The sequence below is a fragment of the Cyanistes caeruleus genome, chromosome 22, assembly GCF_971803275.1.
Source record: "Cyanistes caeruleus chromosome 22, bCyaCae1.hap1.1, whole genome shotgun sequence".
NCBI lineage: Eukaryota > Metazoa > Chordata > Aves > Passeriformes > Paridae > Cyanistes > Cyanistes caeruleus.
In genome coordinates, this window is record NC_141722.1 from 3696020 (window position 1) to 3706795 (window position 10776).

Below are 10776 nucleotides of genomic sequence, written 5' to 3' on the forward strand. Positions count from 1 at the left end.
GCAGTGACGGCGGAGAGCGCGCGGCCGGGGCGGAGCAGGGCCGAGGGTCGGTCCCCGCGGCGGGGGAGGCGCGGTGCGGGTGGAGCCCCGCGGCTCAGGCGGCGGCCTGGCGGCGCGTGTACTCTTGAATGGCCATCTGAAAGTGTTCGGCCGTGTTTTGGTGCGGCCGCAGCAGGATGATGAAGGCCCGCGGCACGAAGTACCCGCCCAGCAGTGCTGCGAGCGTGCCCAGCGTGCTGAACACCCGCGCCGCCGTCTCGGCCTGGCCGCGCAGCGCGCCCTGCGAGCAGAGCACGGCGGCCGAGCAGCCCAGGTGTAGCAGCAGGCTCACGGTCAGGCTCTTGGCCTCGTTGTAGGCGGCGGGCAGGTCCGTGCCCGCGTAGCTGAGCGCGAAGCAGCCGGCGCTGAGCAGCACCGTGTAGGCGGTGGCGGCGTCGGCCGCGGAGCTCCGGGCGCACTCCAGCACCACCCATTCGTCCCGCACGCCGTACTCCCGGTGCGGCACCGAGGGGCTGACGGCCTCGGTGACCACGCACAGCGCCACTTGTGCCGCCGTGCTGGCGGCCACGAACAGCACCGGCCCCTGGCGCCGCATCCAGGCCTCGTAGAGCGCAGGGCAGCGCGCGTTCAGCTTGAAGATGCAGAGGATCTGGAAGGAGCGGGTCGCCACGCACGAAAGGAACACGGTGAAGCTGATTGCGAAGAGCGGCACCCGCAACAGGCATGCCACCTGCGAGGGCTCCCCCAAGTAGCAGAAGAGGCTGCTGCAGGTGCAGGCCAGGGAGCCCAGCATGAGGAAACACGCCTTCCCACCCGCAGACTTGACCACGGGTGTGGAGGCGTTCAGGGCGAACAGGATGGTCAGCGCCGCTATCAGCAGCATGAGGAGAACAGCCAAGGACAGCAGCACCCAGGAGAGGGGCTCGGACCAGGACAGGAACTCGATGGTGCGGTTGAAGCAGATCTCGCTCTTTTCTGGGGCCCACTCGCCCAAGCCACAGGCCTGGCAGTCAAAGGGGTCTGTGAAGGACGTGGGACACCTCACACACCTCGGACATGGTAAGAGCTCCGCCGTGCTGCAGGGCCTGGCTCCTACCCCAGAGCCTCTGGGCTCTGCTCACCCATCGTGCCTGCTCCTTCCTGCAGGCGCTCCCAGACCCGGGGTAGAAAAGGGGGCTCTTTTCCCAAAAGAAAATTCGCCCTGTGGACTCTGCCAAAATCCATGGCCTGGGCTGAGACAGGGGTTCAGCTGCTTTGAGGCTGAGGGCCATGGGGACTGTGGGTGGGAAGGGGCCTGTGCATCAAGCAGTAACCTGGGAAGGATCTGCAGCAGTTGCTGTTGAATGGGACAGTACCATGTAGACGGGCTTTCTGCTCCCACTGTTCCCCAGAGCTGCCCCTGTCCACTCCACAGGCTAAGGATGTTATGGGACTAAGTTCCAGGCAGGGGTTTGTCATTGTGGCTGGTGATTCTGAGGCAGGAGACTACTGGGGACTGTCCCAGGCAGGAGTCATTTCCATATGCCAGGTGCTGGTGACCACATAGTGCGGAAGCCCCGTGTGCCACCTGTGGCACAAAGGCAACCACTAGGTTGAATTTCCCTGGCAGAGGATGCGGTGCAGGGAGCAGCTACCAGGCCGGACATTCTCCTTCCCTGGCCGCAGGCAAAGAGGCTTTCTTTGCCCAGGTGGGCTCACCTGTGGGCAGTACTCCCCGGAAAGCACAGGGCATGGGCTTTGCATACTCACTGGTAAGCAAACAGGAGCCAGACCCACTGCCTTCAGGTCAGCTCACAGGTTTTACTGACCACAGGAGATGAGAGGCTGGGAATGGTGAGACAGTAGCAGGAGGTAGGATGCTGGCAGGGGAGGAAGGGGCAGGAGCAGACCCTAGGGTATACTGACCTGATGTGTTCAGGAAGGTTCCTGGTGGACAGGCCACACAGCTGAAGCAGCATTTGTGGCGGCTGTGCTGCAGCCGCATCTCCCCTGGCTCACAGGCCTCAGAGCACACTGAGCTGGGAGCCTGCTGGGAGCACAGACAGGGTCAGGCTGGCAGGCAGCAGCACAGTTCCGGCTCAGCAGCACTCTGGCACCATCTCCCCCCCACTGCCTCTGTCCTCAGTTTAGCCCTGCTATGAGGAAACACCCCAGAATTGGTGGCATTGGCATGCAGTCAGCTCAGAAGTGAGCAATAAGTAAGACCTGGGTGCAGAACAGTACCTGGCCATCTTCTGTGTGCCACAGGACTTTGCTGGGGTTGATGCTCAGCCTGTCAGGGTTCACACGGAAGGTTCCTATGACATGAGAAGCCCAGTTTGGGCCCCTCCACTTCCACATGATAATGTCATAGCCTTTATGAATGTCCCCGTTGGCATCAAAAGAGATTCGGCTCTTGTACAGGGTGAAGTTTACTTGTCTAATCTTTTGAAGGAGCTGTAAAACAGAAGAGTAAGAAAGGAGCCCTTCGAATGGTGCGATTCCTGCCATTGGGAGGGAAATGTGCTGGAGGACACTTCCTCTGTCCTGCAGCTGCTTTCTGGCCCCCCAACATCTGCAGAAAATCCCATGCAGTAAGGGGCTGGTGGTAGAGGAACAAGTGACCTAGGATGGAGTCTAGGTCTAGGTCTTGGCTGCTATGACTGTGAGGGGCAGCTGAAGCCCACAAGGGTCTTTGGGAAAGACAGGAAACCTTAGGGAACAACAGAAAAATCCTTCCCTGTGGGAAGGGATCCTCACGGATCTTCCTCAAGGCTGCTCTTACCTGCCAGGGATAGACAGTGCCTTTGCTGCAGGCCCCCGAGTCACAGCCCAGCAGGTCATGGAGGCCATGGGCCACGGCATACACGGCCGAGTACACGTTGAAGGAGCTTTGAGCGTCGTACATGTCAGGGACAGTGGCGAGCGCACGGCAGCCGGTGCAGCACTGCGTGCAGTTCAGCCTCGCGTTCCCCACAGATTCCCCACCTGCACACTCAGCCACAGCACCTTCCTCTGATACCTTCCAAGCTTCAAAGCGTTCCAGCACCGTGGACTCTGGCTTCTCAACTGCCATCCCTAACACTGACCCAATGGTCTGGATGCCAGGCACCTGCCAGATAGTTTGAGCCAACAACCAATCTTCAGAGGCCACCCACACCATGCCCGTGATGTTCTTCTGGACCACCACCTCAAAGAACGGCAGAACACTTTCTCTGCTGGAGAACACAACAGTGACATTGACCTTGACTTCTGTGATGATTCGGACCAGGTTGTGAAGCTGGGGGTTACTGGCATCCAAGCTGGCGGGGATGGTGCCTCGGTAGGCCACGCACACATTGCTTGCGGTCAGCAGCTCCTGCAGGGCATCCAGGCCAGCACTGCCATAGGTGTTGTCACTGCCCAGCAGCACCACCCAGGTCCAGCCAAAGTGCTGCAGCAGCTGGAAGATGGCCTTCACCTGCTTCCTATCGCTGGGGATGGTGCGCAGGAAAGAGGGGTACAGCCGCTTCAGGCTCAGCAACTCCGTGGAAGCTTCGTAGCTGATCTGCAAAGGGAGCCAGGGGAAAGGGGGATGCGCTGGCCCAGGCAGCTGCACCTCTGAGAGCCAATGGCACAGGCAGCCTGTCCTAGGAAGGCTTGGAGCTAGACAAGCAGCAGACCCAGTGCCAAGTGTGCTGAAGCAGGAGGAAACTGTGATAGATGGCAAGCCAGCCCACTGACTGCCTGGGAAGGATCCTGGGACAGCACACACAGAGGGGCTGCATTTCCAGCATTACCAGGCTCCTCAGCTCTGAGACCACCCTCCCTGAAACCGTCGTTCCTTGGGATCCCCGTTTTTCATCAGCCATAGGAATTGCACTTACCTCCGGTACAAGAAAGAGGCTGAGAACAGCGGCTGTGGTGAGGGCCAGCCGGGTGCTGTCAGGGCCAATGACAGCCACAGCCTGGGGTTCATAGTGTTGAAAACTGGGGAGCACCTGGACATCATGCCTGCCTTTACGAGCGAGGGCACACAGTGTAGCATGGAAGTTGGTAGGCTCAGAGCAGGTGTCATAGATTTCGTAGCCCAGGGTGACATTGGGGAGCAGCGTGCTGGAGTTGTTGATCTCCTCCACGGCGAAACGCAGGGCCTGGGACAGGCAGTAGCCGTGGCTCTTGAAGGCGGCGCTATGGAACCGAGAGAGGTTGTTAGTGAGGACAGAGCGCGTTGGGGACACGGGCAGCGCGGGCACTCACTCGTCGCAGCCGCGCACGAGCAGGCTGGCGCCGTCCCGGCGCGCCGCGGTGTGCAGGGGGAACAGCCCGGCCAGGCGGTAATCGCCGCGGAGGGTGAAGGAGGCGGCACAGGCGGCCGCGCAGAGGCACAGGCGGAGCAGGGCGGGCGGCAGCATGGCGGGGCAGCCCGCGCGGCGCGGCCGGGCGGCTCTTAACGGGGCGGCGGCGGCGGGCGGGGCCCGGCGGGCGGGGCGGGGCCGGGCCGGCCGAGGGGCGGCCCCGGGAGGCGGAGGAGGCTCGGCGGTCATGCCCGCGCGGCGCAGCCGCCCCCGCCGGGCTCTGGCCCGCAGCCTGCCCCGCGCCAGCCGGGTGGAGGTGGCCTGGCGGGAGTTCGCCGCCTCTTTCATTCGCACCGGGATGGTGCCGCCGACTGAGCCGGGGCTGGTGGCCGTGGAGGCGGCGGAGGGCACGGCCGTGCTGCTGCTGGCGCCGCAGCAGGTGAGCAGCGCCCGCAGCGCACCGGCCCCGCCGCGCCCCGCTCAGCGTGACCGCCCGCTCTGTCCTGCAGGCGCTGACCTTCACCGGCAAGTGCCGCCTGCGCTGCCTCTACGGTGCCGTCCGTCTGCTGGGCTTCGCCGTGGCCTCGCACCACCCGGGACTGCCGGTCTTCTCGCCGGCCACGCACTGCGCGCTCAGCCTGGAGGCGCTGCCCGGCGCCTGCCCGCCTGCGGCCGCCGTCCGCCAGCTGCGCACCGCCGCCCGCGCCGCCATGCGCTCGCACCGCGTCCCCCGCCGTGAGTGCGGGACGGAACGGGGGCGCGGGCGGGCGCCATTTCACGGGCGGAGCGGGGAGCGGCCATTTTGTGCGCGGGGCGCCGCGGAGCGCGCGGGTGCCATTTCGCGGGCGGGTGCGGGGCTGAGGGCGATGGCGGCGCTTGCCTCTTGCAGAGGCGCGGGTGAAGGTGATGGCACGGTTCTCGCCCGACTGCGCCGTGGTGCTGCTGCAGCACCTGGACTCGCCGGTGACGCGATTCCTGCTGAGCCACCCACCGCTGTCGCGGCTTTTCGAGTCCCAGGTGAGGCGGCGCGGTGCCCGCACCGCCCGTGCAGAGCCGGCGGCGGCGGCCCTGTCAGCGCCCAGGCCGTGGCTCACACACCCCGTGCTGAGTGCTCGCCCTCTCGCCTAGAAAAAGGAGGAGTCTAGCTTCACACCAGAGGACGCGGTCCTGGCGTCCGTGGGCATCGTGAAGTGCAGCCCTGACCGCGGGCTGCTGGTGTCGGAGAGCATGTGCCTGGCGCTGGAGGAGCTGATCCAGACCTGCTGTGGTGAGTGCAGGCGTTTGGACAGACTGGAGCTTTGGTTGCCTGAAAAAAACAAAAATTCCTGAGGCTTTTCATGAGTTAAAGTTGAGAGAGTACCCTGCCCAGCACGTGCTTATTGAGTGTTGCAGTTTTCTCTATAACGAGCATGCATCTAGAGCTTAGGTATTGCCTAGGGTGGGTCGGTGATGCCAGCATCAGTCCAGTTAACACTCTGCTTTTCTTTCTAGCGGAAGATGAAGGTGTCCCTGTGGTGCTGGTGTGTGGACCAAAAAGCACTGGAAAATCAACATTCAACAGATACTTAATTAACCTGTTACTGAATCGGTGAGTCTTGCCATGTTCTGCAAGCTTTTAAGTGCTGCATGATATTTAGGAAAAAGGAAAAACAGATGTTTGACAAGCCTCTCAGAAGAGCCATCAGAAATAGAAGGTGCATAGCTTCTAAACAGAAGTTCAGAAAAATGTGAATTCTTACCTTGAGTGATTTCAGAAAAGTTGCCTCCTGAACGTTTCTGTTGAAATACTGTTAGATTGCTGCCTTGGAGTGTGTGAGCACATTGGGCACCAAGCAGTTTGGGTTGAGTAGGGGAGTTAGAATGCTTAAAAACATACCACGAGTGTAGTTGAGGGAAGGAGAGATTTTATTAATGAATTTTAGCTTTGCAACCTGGAACAAAATCAGATTAAGCTTCTGATCTGTTGAGGCTGTGCTGTAGTTCTTTGGGTGGATGCTGACACACAGTCTCTCTCCCTGCAGCCTTCCCGTGGTTGAGTACATGGAGTGTGACATTGGCCAGACGGAATTCACACCGCCCGGGTGTGTGTCCCTGAGCAGCGTCACGGAGCCCATTCTGGGTATGTGTTCCATTGCTCCTGAGTTACCAGAGGCCTGCTCTCTTTCTGAAATGAACAGGGTGTTCTAGGCAGAGGCTCTGCTTCAGGGGAAGCTTCTACCACAGCCATCAGAGTTTCCTGGAGAGAATAAGTCAAGGGCTCTTTGAGTTTTCTTGTCCCTACATTTAAGCTCCCTGAGTACCATGGAGCTGTTCTTCTGCTCATTTTGCCTGCTTTAAAGAGAGATAATGTTGTAGAGGTGGTAGTACATTCTAAGTCACAGGGGATGTTCTGCTGTTCAGATGTGAAAGGTCTCATTGGGAAAATCTGTATCTGTAGATCAAACTAGCTTGAGAAATCCATGATTGGACTTGGGGCTGTTTGTGATGAGTGGAAAAAACAGAACCCATGAAACTGCTGGTGTTTGTAGTCTTGCAGGTTTGGGTCACTGTCTAAAGGATGTGGCCAGGCTGGCTTGCTGTTTAACCAGTTTGCCATAGACTGTTCTTCAAAGATTTGCAAGTGTATAAGCAGTGATTTCAAACAAAGAAACACACCCAGTACTAACCCAAAACAAACAAAACTCTGAGCCTGCAAGTGGCAGACTAGTTTCCCCTGCTTGCAGGATGTGCAAGGAGGACAATTGGCACATGGGAAGAGCATGGGTTATTTCAGGAGAGGAGGCATGTGAGTGCTCAGGCTCGGGAGTGTTTTGGTTTGACTTGAGGAAGGCACTGGATGTTCGGTGCTCTCTTTGCCAGGTCCCCCCTTCACTCACCAGCAGATGCCCCGTAAGATGGTGTATTATGGCCAGACCAGCTGTGAGCAGGACACAGAGAGGTACCTTGATGTTGTGAAATACGTGTTCAGCTGCTACAAGAAGGAAGTGCCTCTAATCATCAACACCATGGGCTGGGTGAAAGGTAAATGGTGTCAATGTACTCTGGAGAGGTGTGGGAGGGAGGTAACAGTGGCACAGCACCACGTGGAACGTCTGTGCTGAGGTAACACTGCTGTTGCACCTGTCGCAGTAGTAGCAGCAGTTGTGTGTTTCCTGTGCTCCTGAAGGTGAAGGGCTGCTGCTCCTCATTGATATCATCCGGCTGTTGACCCCCAGCCACATTGTTCAGATGGACATGTGTGACTGGAAGGCCATGCCCCCGCTGACATCTGAGCATATCCACTTCAGCGCCGGGCTGCACACCAAGGGCAAGCAGCAGTCCAAGTGCAAGCAGCTGGGAGCAGATGATGTGGAGAGCTGGAAGTACCCCGAAGGGGAGGACATGTCAACTCCACAGCACAAGCTGCTCTATGTCCACCCGGAATTCCCTCGGGCAGGGGTGGCAGGTGAAGCGTAAGTAGCATGTTGAGTGCTCTGTGAGGTCATGGGCTGAACAGAACCACACATCGTCCTTGACACGGGGCTTTTCTTTCAGGCGAGTGCACAGCGGCATCCTGCGTGACATGTCCATTCTGGGCTACCTGGGGCACCTGCAGAGCCCAGACATTGGGGCTGTGCTCCCCCTGCACAGCCTGGTGCCATATCAGGTAAAGGAGCGTTTTGGGTTGGCTTGGGGGTGGGTGTGCGGAGAGCCCAACTTGAAGCGATGGGCAATTCTGTTCCTACTGCATATGTTTCTCAGAAGAGGAATAAACACTCTAATCTGCAGAGTGACTATTTAGGGTGTCTGCAAGAAGGGCTTCTGTCGATGTGTTGGTGTGGCACATGTGTGCTGTGTGCCCTGCCATAGTGCCTGTGTGTAGGTGTGATGTGGGAGTGTGCAAGGTCTATACTCAGCAGGGTCTTTGAACTCAAACTCGATCCATGTGGAACTGATGAGCGCTTTTCTCTCTTCTCTTTACCACCTCAGGTACCTTTCAATGCTGTGGCAGTCAGGGTTATTCACACAGATGTTGCTCCCAGCAACATCATGTATGCAGTGAACGCCAGCTGGGTTGGGCTGTGCTGCATTCCGGAGGAAGTCCGGTGCCAGAGCGATGGGCCAGTCCTGCTGACACAGACTCCGATCTGCGACTGCCTGGGCTTCGGTGAGCACACCTGGAGCTCTCCTCTCACCTGCCGTGTTTTGGCAGACAAGTTTCAGATTGATGGAATTACTCTTCTAAAACAAGCTGGAGAAGTGGGATGAGTGTGGTGTATTCTCTGCTGTTAGAGACTGTACTGCAAAATCCTTGGAATTTGGTTAACAGGTGGTAAGAGCTGTGGGGAATGTCCTTGCATGGTGCCACTCAGAGCTGCTCTCAGAACTCCACAGTGACTCACTTTCTACTTCACCTTCTCTAAAGCAGATTCCATGTGGCTTTTGCAAAATTCCAGTAGTTTTCTCAGTTTCCTTGTGTGACTTAATTTAGTGTCCCAGTTTGGACTTCGGTGCTCAGTCGTGTGTAGGGATCTGCCAGTGAGCAGGGATACCTAGTGACTGAGCTTTGCGTGTGTTACTTTTTAGGAATTGTCCGAGGGGTTGATATGGAGAAGAAGCTTTACCACATCCTGACACCAGTGCCTCCAGAGAATCTGAGACTAGTGAATTGTCTGCTCCTTGGGAACATTGCCATTCCTAACTGTGTGCTTGTGGGCCAGGTAGGAGCTCTTGGGAGGGGTGGGAGTTGGCTGAGCTGCAGCTGGCTGGCAGGTTTTCCATTTTCTTATTCCTGAGGCTCATGCATGCTGGGAGATGCCTGGGCATCAGCAGATGGTTATCTCTCTTGGAAATTGTCCTTAAGCACGGAAACCTCGGGAGAACAGAATGTTCTGCTCATGTTTCAGATGCCAAAGTGGGGTTTGGTGATAGCTGGGTCCTTCCCACCATCAGTTCTGTCAGCCTGGGGAGGGATGTGCTTCCACCTCTGCTGATGGTACAAGTTCTTAAAAGTTGTTTCTGGTTTAATTTTCCCATTTTCCAGCAAGGAATTGAGGGAGAGATCCCCTACGTCACATCCGATTACAACTACAGTATCGTGGGCTCAGGGAAACTGAGGAAGAAGAAGCAGCATTTGAAGAAGAGGGAGTTCCCCTTTTGAGTGTGATTATACTTGAAGCCTCTGGGTGCTCAGCCAGGGTTTGTTCATGTAAGACCTCAGGTGGTTGCATGAGCTCTGGGTGCTGCAGAGGCCCTGCAGAGGTAGATGCTACAGTGGGCCGGTTTTGATAATGTTTTCTATGTTCAGTTTGTATTTTTTGGTGTTTTGTAATAAATATCTATGGTAAACATTAAGCTGGTTTGGATCTTTTCCTAAGCCGAGGCTGTCACAGCCAAGGGCAGCTGCCATTCCACATGCAGGACCTCTTCCCATTGCCTGTTTGGCCCTCGGGGAGCTCTGTGTGTCAGCAGTCCGCAGTGCCCTGGGCAGAGCTTCACTGTCCCCTGGGTTTGGGGAAGGGCCCTGCTGGGCTTCTGGCACCGTGGCTGACCCACAGCTCTGGGTGTCCTGCTGGTCAGGGAGAGGGGAATGAAGGAGCACCAAAGGGGGTCCCTGTCCCCCTGAGTGACAAAGATGGAGCCACCCAGTGCTGCAGTGTCACAGCCCACCCTGTCTGTCCACTGGGACTGCTGCCTCCTCCCTTGTGCTGTCCCAGCTGCATCTCTGGTGCTCCAGGGTGAGCTCTGCCCTGAGCACGGTTTGGGAGCAGCTTGGGCTGGCTTGATGTGTCCCCAGCTCTAAGGAACTTTGCTATGGATAGAGGCTGTAAGGGGGTGGGATTGGGGAGGAACTTGTCACCCAGGTGCTGCATGGAGCACTGAGGTGTGTGGCCTTACCTGACCTCACCTGCTCTGCCCCACTGGGACACAAGAAGAACTTTCTTTCCAGTCCTTTTTCAATTAGTAATTTGCTCCCAGGGGAAGACAGGAGTGGTGGGAGTTGCACAGGCTTGAGTGCCTCGGGTCAAGTTGAGGACTTTTTGGAGAGAACGATTCTTTATGGGTAATAGCAGCATGCTGAGCTCTTACTGGGTCTGTGGCTGCAAAAGTAGCCTGGCTTCCAACAGCAGCTCCTGCAAAATGAGGCATGTCTCTGCCTCAGCCCAGACTGGGGAACAGTCCAGCCCTGGAGTCTGGAGCTCCCTGAGCCCAGTGCCCTTTCAAATCCCCTGGGCAAGGTCTGTGGAGGAAGGACGGAAGCAGAGGAAGGAGGAATGTGGTGCACCACTTGGGGCCAGAGCTTTTTGGCTGGTGGCTGCTGTGGGTGTGAGTAATCTGCAAAATTGCTTTTATCTGGTTGGGGAAGAGATTTCCTAGAACTCCAGGAATGAGCAGCTGTAAACAAACAAACTGGGATGAGAGGTGAGGAGGGGACAGAGTTGGAGAAGAGCTGCAAGGGGCTGTGCAGTGTTGCAGTCTCGTAAAGAGTTAAACTTAATCCAGGCCTAATTATCCCCATATGGCTGGGTCTGGCAGCAAA

General features: G+C 57.5%; 2 protein-coding genes across 3 annotated transcripts; one reads left to right on the forward strand and one right to left on the reverse strand.

The window, feature by feature from the left end:
* Positions 1-16: 16 nt before the first annotated feature.
* On the reverse strand, positions 17-4397 carry TAS1R1 (taste 1 receptor member 1). 2 transcript variants are annotated; one of them, XM_086860625.1, is made up of 6 exons: positions 4219-4397; positions 3846-4149; positions 2765-3526; positions 2224-2436; positions 1906-2026; positions 17-1020 (listed from the first exon to the last, which is right to left on the reverse strand). In XM_086860625.1, the coding sequence occupies exons 1-6, from the start codon at positions 4371-4373 to the stop codon at positions 95-97; spliced, it is 2481 nt and encodes an 826-aa protein (XP_086716751.1). In that variant the 5' UTR covers positions 4374-4397; the 3' UTR covers positions 17-94. The 2 variants fall into 2 exon arrangements, with proteins under 2 accessions (XP_086716751.1, XP_086716750.1); XM_086860624.1 differs by having other exon boundaries at positions 1906-2029.
* Positions 4398-4480: 83 nt separating this feature from the next.
* On the forward strand, positions 4481-9590 carry NOL9 (nucleolar protein 9). The gene is given in 13 exon segments (XM_086860626.1): positions 4481-4695; positions 4766-4991; positions 5146-5273; positions 5385-5523; positions 5748-5844; positions 6278-6375; positions 7116-7277; positions 7423-7708; positions 7791-7902; positions 8226-8403; positions 8823-8956; positions 9280-9387; positions 9389-9590. Coding segments are annotated over 13 exon segments (1884 nt in total). The 5' UTR covers positions 4481-4503; the 3' UTR covers positions 9413-9590.
* The last annotated feature ends 1186 nt before the right edge of the window (positions 9591-10776 follow it).

What these genes read in the sequence shown, in the direction of transcription:
- TAS1R1 (XM_086860624.1), bottom strand. Translation starts at nt 4,373, where the DNA reads ATGCTGCCGCCCGCCCTGCTCCGCCTGTGCCTCTGCGCGGCCGCCTGT. An exon ending in GCCTCTTTCTTGTACCGGAG is followed by an intron (nt 3,527 to 3,845) that starts GTAAGTGCAATT and finishes CTCCCTTTGCAG; the next exon opens with ATCAGCTACGAAGCTTCCAC. An exon ending in GCACTGTCTATCCCTGGCAG is followed by an intron (nt 2,437 to 2,764) that starts GTAAGAGCAGCC and finishes TCTGTTTTACAG; the next exon opens with CTCCTTCAAAAGATTAGACA.